Source organism: Saccostrea echinata, unplaced genomic scaffold (assembly GCF_033153115.1).
Source record: "Saccostrea echinata isolate AGI-Se365-2 ecotype Australia unplaced genomic scaffold, CSIRO_AGI_Sech_v1 ptg000009l, whole genome shotgun sequence".
Taxonomy (NCBI): Eukaryota; Metazoa; Mollusca; class Bivalvia; order Ostreida; family Ostreidae; genus Saccostrea; species Saccostrea echinata.
The window spans coordinates 36,687,884-36,707,952 of NW_026889758.1; the positions used below are offsets into that span (position 1 = coordinate 36,687,884).

At 31.9% G+C, this 20,069-nt stretch overlaps 1 protein-coding gene across 4 annotated transcripts in view; it reads right to left on the minus strand.

The window, feature by feature from the left end:
• The window catches only part of LOC133182313 (sodium channel protein para-like), a 70,457-nt gene that overhangs the window by 17,201 nt on the left and 33,187 nt on the right, over positions 1 to 20,069 (minus strand). For 2 of the 4 annotated variants that reach the window (XM_061317103.1, XM_061317102.1), the window contains exons 1-13: positions 13,063 to 13,160; positions 12,726 to 12,854; positions 11,392 to 11,483; positions 8,688 to 8,921; positions 6,518 to 6,581; positions 6,267 to 6,411; positions 6,012 to 6,176; positions 5,540 to 5,560; positions 4,218 to 4,406; positions 2,276 to 2,369; positions 2,129 to 2,188; positions 1,633 to 1,880; positions 1,068 to 1,241 (exon numbers count right to left, since the gene is read on the minus strand). In XM_061317103.1, coding sequence (XP_061173087.1) covers positions 1,068 to 1,241; positions 1,633 to 1,880; positions 2,129 to 2,188; positions 2,276 to 2,369; positions 4,218 to 4,406; positions 5,540 to 5,560; positions 6,012 to 6,176; positions 6,267 to 6,411; positions 6,518 to 6,581; positions 8,688 to 8,921; positions 11,392 to 11,483; positions 12,726 to 12,854; positions 13,063 to 13,097 — 1,650 coding nt within the window. In that variant the 5' untranslated portion in view covers positions 13,098 to 13,160. Of the gene's footprint in view, positions 1 to 1,067; positions 1,242 to 1,632; positions 1,881 to 2,128; positions 2,189 to 2,275; positions 2,370 to 3,480; positions 3,886 to 4,217; positions 4,407 to 5,539; positions 5,561 to 6,011; positions 6,177 to 6,266; positions 6,412 to 6,517; positions 6,582 to 8,687; positions 8,922 to 11,391; positions 11,484 to 11,545; positions 11,665 to 12,725; positions 12,855 to 13,062; positions 13,161 to 16,106; positions 16,226 to 17,050; positions 17,386 to 20,069 lie in introns of those variants that run through there. The other 2 variants (XM_061317106.1, XM_061317105.1) reach the window with 2 other exon arrangements.

A 20,069-nucleotide genomic window follows, 5' to 3' on the forward strand; every position in this document is an offset into this window, starting at 1 on the left:
AAGACTTAAAGAAATTTTGAAATGTAGCTAAGATTAATAATAATGCCCTAAACTTTTAAAACATAGCAAATAATAATGATGTTTTTTCTCTCTTACTAAACGGTCAAAGCTTTTTGTTTTTGTATCATTTTGTATATTTATATGACTACTTTACCATTTGTAAAAATAAGAAATATTTAAATATAAGAAGTATATAACTAATATATCCTAAACAAATTAAGAAAAACAGAGGAAATTCGGATTAGCCAATATCCATTTAAGTTAAATAATGTCAATTAATTTGGTAGAGTCATCTGATAGACCCGATATGGTAACATCTTTTTGTGCAGAAAGAAAAAAAACATTTTATCTTTAAAAATAAAAGTAGGCATCACATGATTAGCAACAGTAATCTTTTACTCTAATTGTCAAGGAAAAAGATAATGACCTTGACCTGACCTTGTTTCTAAAACAAAACGGTCAAATTTGACCTAATTGATATCATCATTTAGTGATATTGTCTTCTTGAATCTGTGAAAATTTCTTTAATTTTGAATACAAGAAATATGAGATCAATATGAGAAGAATCCCTCCTTAAAATTAAAGTAAACAAACTATCTATACCTGCAATTATTTTGATCACATTATAGAAAATTCCCTCCCAAAAACCCCCAAACGAAAGCAGATCTAAGTCTTAATATTAAAATGTGTTGGAAAGACTAAGGAAAAGGCATGAATCTGACTGACTTAATGGGGTTAAGTGCAAAGCATCATTATAATCATGTGATGAATTTTTGAAAGGAAATATGCGTAAATTGCCTCTTATTTGATACAAAATATTGTATAATTTTATTATTTTGATTGAAAACTGGCAATCCAATAAATGCAACGACCTTGAAAACTTATTTTTCATTATTTGGAGTTTTATGTATCAGCAAGCTTTGCCCCAAACGGCAAAAGGGATACACTTTGTTTATCCTACATGTACCTCATACTTGTGAATGATTTTTGTGTGTACTGGGGAGATCTTAATTTAATAGTTATTACAATTCAGTTTTTTTTTTCTATGGCTTTCCTTTCAGACGTACCAAACGGAAGCTCCTTAACACTGACAATCCAGAAACACCGTCTAACGCCATCTCCAAGAAGCTGAGTACGACGATGAAGAAATCAAAAATATTCCAGCCATCTCTGAAGTAAGTGGGTGGACTCAATGCAATTAATTTAAGGAAAGCCTCAGAAGCAAATATACCCGTGAAAACCTGAAACGAAGAAATACTAGTATTCAACGCATTTCTCAAAAAAAAGGGAAAAGAAAGGACGGTAAGAAATAACTCTTAATCAGAATATTAAAATGACTTATTTCATAGCTATGCAAGTAAATTGCTTTCAATTCAAATAAACTCTAAAAATCAAATGAGAATGAAAAATTTATTTTCGTAACTTAAAGCAATATCTAATTTGTATCCACACGTGTTTGATACTCAGCGCTGCACAGTGCAAAAGAAATATCATTCAATGTTAGACATATTCAAAGAGAAATAATCAATGCCCATAAATAATTCATGGAATATACAGTCATGTAATTACTGGGTGCAAGAAAACTACGATTATAACTTATTACAACAAATCCATTTTAAGATTAATTCTTACATAGTTTCCATAAACAAGAATTTCTGCTAGTTCGGGTGATTTAGGATGTTGATCGGCCGCCATGAACGCCGTGTTGGCAAGGATACAGATGGTAATGAAGAGGTCCATGAAGGCGTCTAAGATGATCAGCGCAATAAATTCCTGGAACTTGATATAACAACGGCAGCAAGTCCAGCTGCAGAAGCGATTATATAAGCGGTCCTTGAGAGGCAATTCCTCCTCCTCAAAGGGGAATTCACTGATGATACCTTTGGAAATAAAAAGATGGTATTTTTAACATCCAATACAGGATTAAATCGGGGATTTGAGGATTTGAACAAATAAGGCAAACTATAACTGATAAACCGAAAGAAGAAATCAAAAACATTCCAGCCATTACTGATAAACCAAACAAAAGGAAAACACTAATTTCAATCACACTCATTTTACCTTTAACTTAGATAGTTATAGATTAAAAAAAAATATCTTCCCAAAGGATATTTTATAAACAATTTACTGTGTTTGCTGTTTCGGTGACCCTCTGCGTGTGCCAGAAGATTCTTGATCACCATCATATCTAGTCAAAAGAAAGAGAGTACACAATACGGTTATAAATGTTTTGAGAACTAATAAGACGTAATTTAAAAAAAAATAGTACAAATACCTCTCGGATCCACATGTTTTCCGGCATGAGGGTGGCATACATCACCATCGTGAGATTTCTTTTCAATGTCCATTCGGGAGTCATGCAAGGAACCCTGCAATAGTTTTAAGTCTTGCTTATTTTGGTGTATACATCGGAAATAAAATTATGCTGGTGACAGAACTATGACAAAGACATGTTTAATTATTTCCTTTTTTATTACAGAGGATGCGATGTATTTTTGAAATATTATTGCATAAAGCAAAGAGAGTATTACCATTAAAATTTTGAAAATATTTTTAACTTAATGCAGAAAAAATACTAGTAATTAACTGAAGAAAAAATCGAACCTTTTCTTTAACTTTGAAATAAGGTTTAAGGAAAAACTTCTTACAATTATTCAATTATTCTCTGTTCTTGATAAAAATTTCTTAATTGTGTGTCTTTTTGTGGTTGAAAGCACACATACTAAGTTTCGAATTCAGAATTATCTATACATAAAAATAGGGATACATTAGGTTAAACCTTATGGTTTATTAAATTAATAAATGAAACAAAGCGATCGCCCATAACCCAGCGGGAAGATTAGTAATTTCAATAAGCATGCCACCACTCTTGGATGTGTATCACCTGTGAATGATATATCGGAGGAAAAGGGAGGGAACATGTAAAAAGTTAAATAGGGAAACAAAACATGCATTAAAACTAAACTATTAAATGTCTTATAAAGTATGTAATTCTTAAAAACGTATTTAGGATTTTAATGCTATGATAAATGTTCTCAATCCACAAATACTGAAAACAGACTCCTTCGTTTGTTGCACTTTCTTTCTTTTTTTTATTTGTAAGCACATGAATATTGCTTGAAATCAGAAAGTTATAACTGCAAATCTTTCCCTTCACAAAGTGCAGTTCCTAATAAAGTCGTTGCTTTTCAAAAGATTTAAAAATCAAATAAACATCTAAAAATGATGTTCATGTGAAAAAAAGATAACAAGAGAAAAATTTTTAAAAAATTCTGGTAAGGGTGGTCTAGGGCGAAAGTGGTCTAGGAATGTCTTGTGTATACGAAGGTATACGAGAAAAATGTCAAAAACCAACAAAATTCAAATGGAGAATTTATAAAATACAAAAGCCTTTTTATTCACGCTTGATAACAAAAAAAACACAAAGATGTACCATGTGTCTACAAAAAGCAACATCTTATTTGACCGTTCCAAACTTACATTCTCAACATGTTTACCATGCTCCCCAGCATCAAGAGGATGTAAATGTGAGCTGTCCTTTGGTTTTTTCCAATCCCATGGGGTATCTAATTTTCCGGGTTTTTCTAATGGAGACCGAGGTGACCTTGGAAGGGAACGTCTACTATCACGAGACGCAAAGCTACTGCGTCTTGAGGAGCCAGTGCGTTTAAGCAAAGACGCATAACTATTTCTTCGGGACGCAAGAAATTGTTTATAGGTCAAATTCATATTTAGGTCATCCGAACATGGGGTTACAGCATTAGGGTCATCTATATAAGGTAGATTGTCCAGCATTAAGGGTTGGTGGTCACCATGAATTGCATTGTATTTCTTCTTTGTATTTCGTCTTAAAGATGGCGTGCCGGGTAAACTCAAGCTAGGTTGCTGCAAAAAATGCACATTCACAGTAAAGAAAGCTGAAAGCCAATTGGGATTATGCAATGCATTAGCGCCAGTCATTGCGATGTGTTTGCATGAAATTAAGAGGCGAGGAAAACCACACATTATTTGTTAACTTATCATTCAAAGCAAATTAATTCTTCTTCACTGAATGCTACTCAAGTGCAAAATGCATGCAAAATCTCCAAACGATTAACCACGTGTTGTGTGAGGGAAGAACACATTATTGTTTATAAATACATGTACTATATGGTTAGTAATGTTTGGAACACTAAAATACTTGACAGTCACCAGAGTGTAGCTACAACAAACATTACCTTTTTACTGACACTGAGGAACTGGCCGTTTTCTTCCGGCTTATTAGACCGAACACTGATTTTGTCTGCATTATCTTCTCCCTCGTGGTCGCTTAATGATGTTTCGGAATGACTTTTGGCTTGCGACAGCTTCTCTTCCAGATATTCTTGGTAATCTTCCCTCAGTCCGTCGTGGATTGTTTGTTGAATCTGTTCGGATACAATCAAGTCTCGTAGTTTTTAAGATATAATTTTAAATAAAAATCAACATATTTGTAAACCAAGTTGAGCTGGATTTGTATTTTTAACATTTTTCATGACTTATCATTTTTAAATAAAAAATATGTATAAAAAATTATTACATAAAAATGCTGTAAATTTTAAAGTGTATGGGAAACGCTACGATAGCACAAAATTTGGAAGAAAGGATTGGCCAGTCAAAAATTATTTAGGGTTTTCTTGGCAGTCTGATGCAAGATAATTCAAAGGTCATACAGGTTTGAACATGTTAAAAAATTTTTAAATGTTAGAATGGAAAGGGTAAACTAAGCAAACGTGAGCACCAATTTTTCAATCGAAATATGCGTCTTAGAATAGAAGAACACATAGAGCATAAAGAAAAAAATGTTTACAAAAAATTGTCTATGTATGAAATACATGTAGAACAAGACCTTACTGTCTAGTCCTTTTGCAATATATCCTTTCTGCAAACGCATTAAGTTCTTCAGATATTTACCTGCATTGTTCAACTATGAATTCTCAATAGTTTAGCTTTAAGCTATACATGTTTGAACATGCAAATATATGAAGTACAAGTACCACCATGCGAGACAAGTCCGGTCATAAGTAGAAAGAAAGAATATATTTCATATATATATATATATTAATAAGTAATATGCCTGAATATAAAGTTTGCAGTCGTGTGTATATCGGAATTTGGATGTTCTATCCGTGCGCGGTGCGACTACTTACCGCATGGATTTGTAATGCCTTCTATAATAACAATGTTGTGTTTTCGTCGTAAAAACAGCTTTTATTTTATAATTGAATCTGAATATGTGCATGCTTAAAAATTAATATACATAACCCTATGGGCTGTGACATTTGTAAGTTCCATCTGACTATAAACGTAGATTACATATATATGTACCACTAAGGGAATACAATTAATAACTTCTAATTATTCTATTTCTGTAAGTTGATTAATGTTCTAAATAGGTTTTCCCCACACCACATTAATGATTCTACATAATTAGATTGTTATCAAATGACCAAGTATCCGACTTTCCGGACAGTCACTTAGGTGTAACATGAACGCTTTCTTATGATGTCACTTTACTTACGCTGGAAACATCATAATCATCCTAAAAATAGCACATCAGGATCTATACAGTTAATATTTATTCAAAAAGCATGGAAATACAAATGACAATGCTTCTATCACACTATGGTGTTATTTGAACCAGAAGCATAGAATTTTTTTTAAATATTTGAACTTGAAACTGAAAAGTGTCTTTTTGATTTGCTTTTAATTTGTAAATAAATGCATATTTTGACAAAAAGTTACAGAGACCATTGAAGTTTTCATTAATCCTGTATAAAAAGAAATATATCATGACACATTTTTTACTCATGTTGTAATATATGTGCATATGTATGAGAATAGATCAGAATAATTTTGTAAGTACTGTAACATGTTTATTTAAAACTATTTTGGACATATATTTCCATTGTGATTAATAAGCAAAAAAAAAAAAAATCTTTAACACACAAGACATTTAAAACTTCAGTTAAAAACGGATTCGTAACTTTTACCTTTCTTTCTTCTTCCTCTTCATCGGCGTCTGCTTGGTCCTGTTTCTGCGTCTCGTCATAGGACATTGCGACGATGGCCAATATCAGGTTCACCAAATAGAAGGAACCCAGCAGAATCACAATTATAAAATATGCGCAATGGTAAGGACCCTCAGCTCTCAGTGTCTGCAAAAAAAAGAGAAACCTTCTGTAAATAACCAACCTCTAAACCATTTTCCGTGTAAATCACAATAGTGCAGTTAAGTTAATACGTACAATTTGGTAAAGATTTTCCCAGTAGTCTTGTGTCATTAAACGGAATGTACACAGAAGGGCAGTTCCAAAGTTGTCAAAATGAGTGAAATTAAAGTTTGGATTAGTGTGGGTATTGTTGATGCAAACATAACTCGGAGGACATTGTCTGAAATTTGAAAAAAAAATATCTTAATGATATGTACATGTTTAAGATTTTCGATATTGAAACTGATCGAAACACTGCATTCGCATTTATAAAATCAAATTCTCACCCTGCTCCTGAAGCATTTCCACAAATCAAAAATTCATCGGATCCATCGATCTTGTACCAGTGAGCTTTGAAAAAAAAATATTTGTGTAAGTACAGTGTAGTTTATTTTAATTTTTGAAGATAGATTCTGCAAATATACAAACTAAGGCACAGAATTAAGAGCTTCATGCACAGTGGGGGTTGCCTGAATATTAGGCCTCACTTTCTTTTCGAGGCATGTTTCCTTTACAGAAGTTTCTCAAATCTATTACTCTTAAAAACTTGTGGCCTAGATTTCTCTTCCAGTTATCTTGACATTTTCAAAGCATCTTTCAATTACGTATGATTTCACATTTTGGTCAACAGTATGCTTTTTTGTCAAGTTTTGACTTTTAATATTTTTTCTAATACTTTTAATATTTTTCGGTCTATAAGTTGTAGAATTCCATGCTTTTATCTCTGACAAAAGAATAATCATTTACTGGCAGAATAAATTGTTTTATATATAAAAATTTGTATTTATGTTCATTATCCCTTAGATGCCTGGTTGTTTTGAAAGTTTCCTGTTGAGAACCCGTCTTTCTAATTGACCAGTCAGAATTTATCTGGATTGCTTTCATTGTCTTGTAATCGCCATCTTGATTAAGAGCTTCAATTTTTTTCAACAATCGCCTCTACCCATCCACCACCAAATTTATTTTAGAATCTATACTGATGAGAATTTTTATGCACCACATTTTTACTGCATTATATGCTCTTTTGTGTCCACCCTTTTTGCTATGGTTTTTAAATATTTTTTTTACAATAATGTTTTGTAAGATAGTTTATATAGTTAGTTTCGTGATATTGTATTGACTGGGATATCTGACTAGTCATTTCGTCTCTTTGAATCTAGTCAGATTTCACCATTGTATGATTGCCTTTATATCCCAGCCAATTATTTATTTGTATTTTGTTTAACATGTTGTCTTTTTATGTAACTTATTTGATTAAATGACATTTTCACTCACAAAAAATTGTTCCTTTCATTTTTTGATGTACGAGATTCAGCAAAAAAAAAAAAAAAAAAAAAAAAAAAAAAAAAACTAGCTGCTGCGAATTGCCATTTTTGACTTGAACATCCCAACCTTAAGCATTTCTTATGTTGTTGCAAGGTAACCAAAATTTCATTTTAAGCAACATAAGCCACGCCATATTTGACCCAAGGACCTCGAAAGCAAATCTACTTGAGCTCTTGATCAGACAAAACCATAACGCAGATACGAATAGCCCAACCCAAACCATTTTGAACCATTTCTACTTTTATCATAAAGTTGTTACTCTCATTTTATGATGTACGAGATCCAGCAAAAAAAAAATAGCTGCGAACTGCCATTTTTGACAAGAGATGCACTAGCAAAATTTGCGGATATAAATAGTATATTCTTTATTAAAAGGAGTCGTATCAATTGACCACATGAAACCATCATTCTCTAAACAAGGCTCTTTAACACCCCAACCTAAGGCATTTCTTATGTTGTTGCAAGGTAACCAAAATTTCATTTTAGCAACATAAGCCACGCCATATTTGACCCAAGAACCTCGAAAGCAAATCTACTTGAGTTCTTGATCAGACAAAACCATAGTGTCGAATAGCCCACCCCAAACCATTTTGAACCATTTCTACTTTTAACAAAAAAAAGCCATTATACATTTTGACCTCATGACCCCGAAAACAATCCCTGTAAACCTCAATTTTAGAACCCGTGCCGTAAATATGAAACCATTAAGGCTCAATTTGTGTTGTTTTATTGGACTTTGAGCATGATCACTGTTTGTTATCTTCACATTTCATTTCAACTGATTGCATTGAAAATTAAATTCTATATGACACAAAAGAATGCATGGCTTCTTGAATTCTATATGACGCAAAAGAATGCATGCCTTCTGATCCAGTGATCATCAGAACCCACATTGCCAACACAATTAAACAACTTAACCTACAAAACTTTCATTCTATACTCCATAGAAATCAAATATATATGAAAAGTTAACAGACACCAGATAGAGAGCTAAACAGACGACAGACAAACTTCGAGCTAAAATAGTAATTCATATCCATCTACTTCATGTTTCCTCATTTCATCTTTTCAAATTCACAAAATTTAACAACATAAAAGATGAGAAAAAATGAATAACAAAAGATATCTAACCAGGATTCATGGCATACTCTATCCAGGCATCATGAAATGACCAAGCAGTCTCGTTGCCCTCGGTGGTATTTTCGTAGGTGAAGTTGGTAAAAGTGACACATTTCTGTCTGAGAGTACCCATGTATAATTGCATACCGACTAAGGCAAAAATTGAGAGCATGAAAACAGTTAAAATCATCACATCTCGGAGTCGCCGCACCGCCTCCAGTAAGGCACCAACGATGGTCTTCAAGCCTATGAGGAAAGTTTTTAATAATTGTAAATGTTTACACAAAGCACTAAAACATCTCTTTAAATTTTACTAAATCTGTGAAAGGTTTCTGGTAAAATCAAAATCAGTCCAATCTCAAGGTCCAGAAAGGTTCTGCAATATTGTTTTTAAAATTTTCAATTCAATTACCATTCTAAAAGTTCAAACAGGCCCCAAAAAAATTATTTTTTATTTTGTAATTATAAGCCTTTTTTAATCCGGAGACATTTTTAATTATGCTCAAAATAAGACCATAGAAATTTAAAGATATATAGTTCCATTTCGAAAATCGTCAACCAAGCAAGTTTACCTTTATATTCTGTACGCTGTGTAAGAGCAGTCTTATAACAATCGTTTTACATTGATTTTCGAAAGAATTAGTATAAGATTTTTGAGAAAATCAACATTGTATAAACACCCTTTTTCGACTTAAGGGAAAGATACATTAGTAGTAAACAAAAATTCGTCACAGTTTATCTTGAAATATTATTTCTGTGTAAACCACGGAAGCCCTCCGTTGTAAAAAAAAAAAAAATGTTGAAGGGTGTATTAGAAATCCGAATCAAGAAGCATGCAAACAGACTCATGCGACAAGTTAAAAATGACAGAAAATAGATTTTAGTTCCTTTTTACATCAAGGAAATCGTATTTTTTAAAGCTGCAGTGCCAAATATTAACGAATCCTGTAGGTTTATCCCCGGTAAGTAAACAAGGATGTAGTACAGAGATCAATCGGGGGAAACCCTGAATCCCATTTAACCAAGAAATATACGAAAGAGACTTAGATAATTGTAAAATCTTGCAATATTAATTATTCAGTTAAAAATGTCTAGCCTAAACAATTTCTTTTTAATTCTTAAAAAATAAGATTGATACCATTTTCAAATTATTGTTAAGAAGAAAGAAATTTGCCAAATAACATTTCGGTCCTCTGTGAAACGGACCACTGATTATTATCATTTCATTATTTCATTTCTGTTCATTATCTTCATATTTCATCAATAATGCAGTTGGAAAAAAGTATAGTTTCCTAAACATGAGCTCAAGGATGTTCATCAAATACCAACAGGTATTTCTTCTATAGTTTACATTTTAGTTGTACGTGCAATTCTCGTCTTATAAAGTCTGGCTATTATCATGAAAATTTAGAGTATGGCCTTACCTCAAAGATTGGCAGACTTTTTCAATTAACCCTAATATCGTTCACTCAAAGTGTTGAAGGCCAATATTTCACTAGTTAAAAGCTATCAAAGTAATTTGAATTTGTAAAACGTTAAGATAAATTTTCCAATTTTCAAAATAAATTTATACATACATAAAACTCCAAATCAATTAAACCTTCAATACACTTGCACACGATATAGCAGGTATAAATCCTTTAACAAAGTCAAAATTGAATCTCTTCTAAAAAGTCGTCAAGGTATTAACAGCATAATAGGCAGTAGGCAAACAAACTTTATAGGATTTGATAATAGGAATATTATATTCCTATATTTCATACCGCGCATATCTTAATTTGTACATTAAGAAATTCATGTAAATTAACAAATTCATGATGAAATTTCAAACTTTGTACAGAAAGTTGCAGTATCTTGATCGAATTACGTTCACAGTATATATATATATATATATATATATATATATATATATATATATATATATATATATATATATATATATATATATATATATATATATATATATATATATATTCTAAATTGAATGTATAATCTACTGAATAACAGAAAACAGCACTATTTAAAAAAAAATGAAGGAATGATACAAGAATATTTTAAAGAGTGAGAGAAAAAGCTGATGTTGAAAACTCTCAATAATAATATAAAAATTTACAGAAGTCCAAAAGACAATGAGGGTGTGTTCATTTGCAAGGCCTTTTGTATCAACTAGTGTTCGATAATAATTCAACTTATCCCCAGTTAAACTTCAAAATAGTGCACACACCATATGATAGTAAAAAACTCATTTCCCCATTGTGATAGAGGCATAGATACTTGCATGTCAAGAAAAAAAATCATAAAACATTCAAAAACAACGAAATTCTAGCAAATCAAGAAAATACACAGATACATATATATCAAGATGCTCTTTGCATTCATTTCACAATAGCAAAAAAGCATTTTTTTGTTAAAGTTGCTCTTTCTTTTAATTTCTAATTGATAAATTTATGTAAATATATAATAATTCACAGCACATTTCTATTAGCTTATAAGTTAAGAAAACCTTGAATTTCAAAGTGATAAGACTTAAATCCTCAAATAATTTTAGTGATGTTAGTCACGCAAACTAACAGTATGTGCCAATCTTGAGAGAAAAAAATAAAAACATAACCAAATTAAAAACATATACCTCTTGTGTTGTTAGTGTATTAAAACAATGTCTTTAGTGTGTGCTGTTTAGTGAGTAGAAAAGTCACGTCTACCGTGCAAATTTCACCTGGTATTACAGCAACTGTTTTCAGGGCTCGTAACACCCTAAAGGTCCTAAGAGCTGATAAATTTCCCAGGTCTACCCCCATGGTTACATACCTGGTGAGGAAAATGTAATATATGGTTTATATCACAGATATATGAAACATTTTAGACATTACCTGGAATTACAGCTACAGTTTTAAGTGCTCTGAGCACTCGAAAGGTCCGAAGAGCTGCTAAATTTCCCAGACCGTCCTTCGTTAACTCTAGCGGTTCAATTATGCAAGTTTCAACGTACCTGATTGTAAAAAAATAATGTGAAGAAGGTGATGAGACTGGAGAAGAAAAGCAGTGATCAGATAAAGCGTGCATTAGAAAACAAAGAACTAGTAATGAGCGGAGAATTAAAAATACCGAATGCAAAAGAAAAGTCGTTGGAAAGATAAATCTGCATCTTAGGTAGTTTCGTAAAATTGGTTTATTACTTTAATATTTTTCTCCTTTTTTTACAATCAGAAAGTAGAATTTTTAGTATAAATCGGAAAAGAATTGGTTACAAGTATTTAAAAATGTCAAATTAGGGCTTAGCTCTTTATTGATAGATATTGTACAATTAGCTTTTATATCTTGCAATTGATGATTTGGCATCATTTTTGTTTTAAGTAAATCTACTCAGTATTTGTTCTTGATCTGATAGAATAAACTTCTTAAAAGAAAAATAGTGGTGTTTAGAATTATAATGTACAAATAAAATGCAGCAAATTAATGGTGTTAATAAAAAGAATGCATAGATATATTATATGAATATATGTACAAACAAGTACTCGTAATTGTTGATTAAACAGAGTCTCTACATTTAACTGTTAAGATATTCATATTTGAGACGTCAATAGAACCTTCCAAAACAAAAAAAATGTACGATGCCTAATGAAAGCTGCTTGAGCAATGTGATCGTAGAGAGGTGAACACAGATTTTATGTGGGGTTAAAACTTGATAATCTCAACTTGATACATAAACAAAATACGTGCATTTCTCGTTTTAATAATTGAAATATATTTCAGCATTTTTATTCATAACAAAAAACTTTGTTTTGAATGGTGCTGTAAATTACATTTCTAAAGTCAATTTTTTGTAATTCAAAAAAATAACATCAACTACTACTTGACTAAAAACTTTGTTTTGAATGGTGCTGTAAATTATATTTTTGAAGTCAATTTTTTGTAATTTAAAAAAATAACATTAACTACTACTTGACTAATAAAAAGTCATATAAAATACGATAATAAATAAATCTAAAATACTCTTTTTTTCATGTAGGTTAAAGAGAAAAGTTTTTTTTAATTTTGTAGCTAACTTACGCTAGGGAAATGACGGCAAAATCTAGCCAATTCCACGGGTCTCTCAGGTATGTAAAAGTATTGATAATGAATCCGCGAGCGCTGATTTTGATGAGGGCTTCCATAGTGTACACACCAGTGAAGACGTATCTGTCACAAAATACAACAGAATAAATGATTGACTGATTAGCTCATTGATTGATTGATTAAAAATATTTTCCGCTTCTAACTTGTTCAATAGTACTTGGAAAGTTGGCTATGCAAATCTACAAACAATAATTCAATCAACACCTAAACATTTTTTCCTGAATATTACTCCTTAGAAGAATTTGAATTTTTTCTTGAAATTCCTACTCACTCGATCCATGTAAATGGTTGTTCAGTCATGGCCATGAAAGCGCAGTTGACTATGATGGTGATGATGATTAAAGCGCTGAATAATGTAAATGCGGTTAAGGCAAACTGTTAGATAACACATGTAGAAGTTGCTTAAGTGTAAAAGTTAAACGTCAATTAACTATAAAAGACAATTATAAACATATAATTCAATTACACAATAAAGAAACAATAAAACAAGACATAAAAATGAACTAGTAAACTCCAAAACAAGTTCTGAAACACAGTTTTTAAGAATATTTTTTTCCATGGGTGGGTTGATATATTTATATTCATGTCAGATAAAATTCAACAATCGGCAATCCTCGGCTGACTCCTCTACGCTCCATACAAACTTCGGATGTGATTGGTGAAGGAATATGCATCAAATCGATGCATTTCTCCGCCGGAACTGCCTTTTAACTCATTTCATATTTCGCTCTGCATAAATTTCACCAAAAAGTTTTTAAACTTGTCTAATTCCTTCTTGTATATTGGTTTTGATTACAACCAAGTGTTAGTAGCAAAGTGTTGGGCGTGCCACAAAGTAACTCAGATTTCAAAGGAATAACATTTGGATGAATTTCGAATGGGATCACATGATTGTATTAGCAAAATGGCAGAACACCGTTCACGTCTGAGGTTAGTGTGCGAGGCACGAGCCATCCGAGGAGCTCCGAGTGAAAATGAAAATCTTAGAATAAATGCATATTCAGGAAAGGTACATTAACTTAATTACTTCGATATGCAACACTTTTATATCACATTTTCATATGATACACTCATTAAAGATACAGCAAATCTAATCAAATCTATAGAGTATAGGGTATTTATAGTCATATTTATCTTACTCGATACATTGTTATGTTACACTCTTGTTACAAAAATGACAGAGACATAACCATTCAACTTACTTTACACCTACACATTACATGTATAATGTTACATTCTTATTACAAAAATGACAAGGACATGACCATTCAACTTACTCTATGCATTGTTAAGTTACACTCTTGTTACAGAAATGACAAAGACATGACCATCTAAGTTACTTGATACATCATTTTTTACACTCTTGTTACAAAATTGACAAGGGCATGACCATTCTTACTCGATACATTATTATGTTACACTCTTGTTACAAAAATGACAGGGACATGACAATTCAACATACTCTATACATTGTTATGTTGCATTCTTGTTGCGAAAATGACAAGGACATGATCATTCAACTTACTCTATGCATTGTTAAGTTACACTCTTGTTACAAAAATGACAGGGACGTGACAATTCAACATACTCTACACATTGTATTACATTCTTGTTACAAAAATGACAAGGAAATGACCATTCAACTTACTCTATGCATTGTTAAGTTACACTCTTGTTACAAAAATGACAGGGACATGATCATCTAACTTACTCGATAGATTGATATGTTACATTTTTTTTACAAAAATGACAGGGACATGATCATTTAACTTACTTGATACATTTTTATGTTACACTCTTGTTACAAAAATGACAGGGACATGACCGTCTAACTTACTTGATACATTGTTATGTTACATTCTAACTTGTTTATATAATGGCAGGGACATGACAGTCTAACATACTCGATACATTGTTATGTTACATTCTAACTTGTTTATATAATGGCAGGGACATGACACTCTAACATACTGGATACATTGTTATGTTACATTCTAAGTTGTTTATATAATGACAGGGACATGACCATCTAACATACTCGATACATTGTTATGTTACATTCTAACTTGTTTATATAATGGCAGGGACATGACAGTCTAACATACTCGATACATTGTTATGTTACATTCTAAGTTGTTTATATAATGGCAGGGACATGGCCATCTAACATACTCGATACATTGTTATGTTACATTCTAAGTTGTTTATATAATGACAGGGACATGACCATCTAACATACTCGATACATTGTTATGTTACAATCATGTTACAATCATAATACGGACGAGTACATTTAATTTCGGCGGTACATCACTATGCTACTAGATAATAGAAATAGTCTTTTTACAAACATGACAGACTTGTACTTTAAATTTCTAGATACATCATAATGTTACACTCCTATTACAAACATGACAGGAACATGTACATTAAACTTGAGCAATGCATCTTTATGCTACACTCTTGACAGGAACATGTCAATTTATAGTTCACTCATTGTTATCTTACACTCATAACATTAACTCCATATATCGTTAGGTTACACTCTTGTTACAATAATTATATAATTTGCACAATACATCGTTATTTTACACTCTTGTTGCAATGTACATGTACATTTAAATTACTCCATACATCGATATATCGTTTCGTTATTACACTCTTGTTACAATCATGACACGGACATGTCAATTAAACTTACTCCATTAATTGTAAAGTTACACTCTAGTTACAATATTGAGAGTCCATTGAAATCGTTTTGTTACTCATGTATGACACTCACAAAAGGAACATATACATCAAAATAACTCGAAACATCTGAAAGTTACATTTGTATGTTACAGACGAAAGACACATTTAAAATACTCCATACATCGTTATGTTACACTCACGACAGGCACATTTAACTTACTCGATAGACTCGATTTCGATACCAGTAAGTGCCATAAAAATACAATTGACGATGATCGTCAAAATCACCAATGCACTAAACAATGTGTCACCGTTAAGGCTTGTAGCTGATCTGTTTTTCACTGAAACACTTTACGGATAGAAAGTGAATTTTTCCATTTGTCTATCGTATAAATACAGTAGTCCAACCGAAGTAAATGCTAGATGTGAACTTTTCTTCATCTTAAAACCACAACTTGACCAAACAATTTACTCCTCAGAGTTTTTTTTTGTTTCCTTATACTAGAGTACAAAGCCAAAGGATAAAAGTAAAAAAATGAAATACGTGCCGAATAAATTTCCTATTAAAAAATATTGATCAATGTAAATACATATACTGTATGAGATATTCATTAAAAAGGATATGGATGAACTAAGACGTAGAGGGCACCCCTCCTGATTGGGTTGAAGGGACTAAGGAGATAGAGGGCGTTAGTGGCGCTGAATCTGTAGATAGTCATGTCTTTTCCAACCACCACAAATGTCTATCAAAATAAAACAAACAATGTATGTATTGATTATGTCGAATAATTACTATTATTGCTGATAAGTTAAATTTGAATTATTATTACATGTATACCCCCCGCAAACGAAGTTTAGGGGAGTATATTCCGACTGTGCAAACTTTTCCGGGGCAAACTTTGTAATGGAGAATCACTTGGTACAAAGATTGTTTATGACCTGGGGGTGTGTCATTACTTTAATCCAAGGTCATTGTGACAAGTTCAAGGTCACTGGCAGAAAAAAATTGTAAAATTCATGACAGGTCTACATAATTTTCTAATGGAGAGACTTTGGATGTCCAAAGTTCACTGAAAGATTACTTACATGTATGACCAGATGATGTGTCATTTTTTTTTAACCAAGATACTTTTGGCAAGTTCAAGGTCACATTTACAAAATTGCGAAGAGGCACTTGAAAGAAATTGCAGCGGGAGATTTATTTTGTGAGCTCGCTAATAGTACCACTAGTTAAATCACAAATTATAGACTTAAAATAACGCAGTTGAGGTATCTTAAGCTTCGAGACTTTACTTCAGATTCAATTGCTCAGGAGAAATCTATTGTTAGTGAAAATCAATATTAAAGCTCCAAAGTTCGAATAAATCTAAATAATGTTTCAGAATAAATCCAAAAAACGTTAGATTTTTATTATTTTAGTTTCAAAATAATTATAGAACTCTTACAGTAATAAAATATTTTGTTACTATTGTTTCAATTAGGTTGAAACACGGTAGAAAACTTCAACCTAACTTCAACCTATTCTGTTTTGCTGTTGTTATCTGTAATTTTTCATATATCTTTCTTACTTTTTGTGTTTCGTAAAATTCATCAAAGTCTTCCAAGGGTTTGCTGGTGTACTCCACCGGAAACAGATCCTTAAGCGACAGGGGGAGCTTTTTTCCCGCCTCATACTTGGGATTCGGCTTGGGTTCCTCTTCCTCATGAGCGGCTAACTCCTCCTCCTCCCCCTCCTCATGGGCCTGTTTCTCTGCTTTCTTGAAAGCTTTCTCCTCCGCAATTCGATCTTCTATATGTACAAGTGACTGTGGAGTGAAAAGTCTGAAGAATTCTTCTTCCTCCATTTTAGTCGTACACAACTTAGTTTTCCAACCGATTTAATGAAGTGCATTTATCGAAGTACCTAAAAAGAATTGAATTTTTTTATATAAATAAAAATGATATCTGTATTTATCAACCATAATAATTTTAGTGTAAGAAGGCGTGTGCATATTTAATTTCTATTTAAGACACCCCGTTTCACCTACACGTGAATCTGTATTGAATGATATTGTATTTTACTGTCCCATATACAAACATAAATATTTTACATAACTGAAAACAAACCCCATTAAACCCCTAAATTTGCCTTGTATTACTTTATTAATTGAAACGGATTGCTATCCCACAAACAAGCCAAAAACAAAAGAAATCACATGCTATCTCACGATAAAATACATTTCTATACGGGGGTGTACTTTAAATCGATCAAATAACCAAGCACTGCGGCTCAATGTTAAATTTTTCAAAACAAATCATCGACTCATCAAAAAACAATTGTAAGTCTATGCCGCGTCTCGACCCAATTTTTGTGAATATTTCAGCTATTTCAGTATAGGGTATTGAGCTTTCGCATGTTTTAAACAGAACTGTCACATGACCTGACCCTGTTAACCTTTGTTGCATCAATATTCTTGTGAAGTCTATACATTTACATTCCTTTTTTATTTGCGAGCGTTGATTTTATCAGTAATGCCGAAGACATCATCTTCATCACTTGAAATTAAAATCACTAAGGCATGCAAATAAACAACGAATGTAAAAGAATTCTCGCAGCAGAACCGCAACGAAATATCTGACATATTAAGGCCATTAATTCGACAACAATGAGGCCTGCAATATAATAACGTAATCGATGAGATGACCCTATGCTCCATTGAAGAATTTGAACAAAGATGCATCATACTATTCAGATATTTGGACAGCCACGCGTATTAACAATATAAGTGCCTATAAGGTCAAAAATGCCTTCGCCAAATACGAAATATATTTGGCAAAACTTCTCGGTGCTTCCTTATTACAGTTCAAACGCACCAAAATGGTTGATTGGATACACGCAGTACATACACAGGGTGGATTTCTGTATTATTTTTAAGGGTCAGATCGTTTCAAAAACGGCAAAATTGTTACAAAAAATCTACCAAGTTACCTTGTGTATGGAAAGGTGTAAATATCCAGCATACAGTAGTAGCTGTTTTGATATTTACACTTGGTCGGTTTAGTTGTTAAGTAAAATTACAAATTCATCCATGATGTCAAGTATCCGTAGCAACAGATTTAAAGAGGAACATAAAAAAATATCCGATATACCTTGACGTTTATTGGTTACGTCAAAAATCCACATCAAGGTTTTACCGTAAATCAAAATATGCCTAAAAAAACCTTAAACAATCTTGTCAGAAAATAGACATAATTGCTGAAAGAAAGCGAGAATCTAGTCTTATTGGTATGTCGTGCCAATGAACCATTTTCTGAACCTTGTAACATTATAAAAATACGAGCTTTTTAAATATTTAATTAGCAGAAAGATCAAAAGATTCTTGGGATATCAGCTTTAAAAAATATAATTTTATAGTAAAACATACATAAAGTACATATGAGACACGTATTATTCTTTGTGAACATCTCTGAATTTTAAATAACTATGAGTCTAGATTTCCAACAACTATAACTACTGCAGAAGTTTTCCTTTTTATTACTTGTATAACTTTGCATTTTATTTCGCTCATAAAGCAGAGTGTCGCTTTATAAAAACTGTATATTAATGAATCCAAAGTCAATGACCTGGAGTATACCTGAACACAAAAGGCACACTTTACCGTGTCTTATTCTAAATACCCCTTTTTATAGCCCTAAACTTTTTATCTTTTTTGCTTAAATCTGCATTGGACGTTGACATACATTATTTTTTGCATAAGAAAAAAGACACAATGTTATACTCAATAGTGAATTACGGAGGAAGAAAATAATATATAAATGTAATTATATTTACGGATATATTTTTCGACCACGAATATTAACAAATGTCTTCATTTTTTATAGAGTAAATCATAATGACTGAAAATTCTTGAGAAGGGCGGGGTCACCCCCACCAACCCACCCACGCTTCCAGTCTGTCAACGATTTGTACAGACGGTGAATATACATACACAAATACATTAGTGTATTTGTTTTGATCTTAACTTTAAAAAAAATATATCGTAATAAAAATGAATTTGACATTTGCATTTCAGGACTGATTTGTCGAAAGAAATACAGGCCTGCGTTATTTCTGTCTAATGAGAAATTCATAAACTTATATTCATAAAGGTCGTTAAACACGCGAAGGAAAAGATTGCGCATTTACTTCATTCCCTCGATAATAAATCAAAGTTGTAAGTTTTCGAGACATAATTATTAAAGGTGCTGAGGACAAAAAGTCCTTCGAGAAAAATTTATTTCCATTTTACCAAATATGAAATAGTGATAGCAGTAACCTAATTCTTCCCGACCTTTCGAGGAAATCTACAAATAATTATATTTAGATAATACATTCTAAAAATTACTAGTATGTAGTAGTAATAGTAGTAGTACTAGTCAGATTTTTAAAAAAAATGCTTATACAAATTCACCTTAATTATACATGTGATTTCTGCTAGTTGTGTCAAAATACATATAATATAGAATAGAACATAATGGGGGAGGGTTGCAGAGGAAATTAGGAGTTCCTCTATACTTTTTAAACAAACTATTTTATTTTTTGGACGTACCATCAAAATATTAGAATAG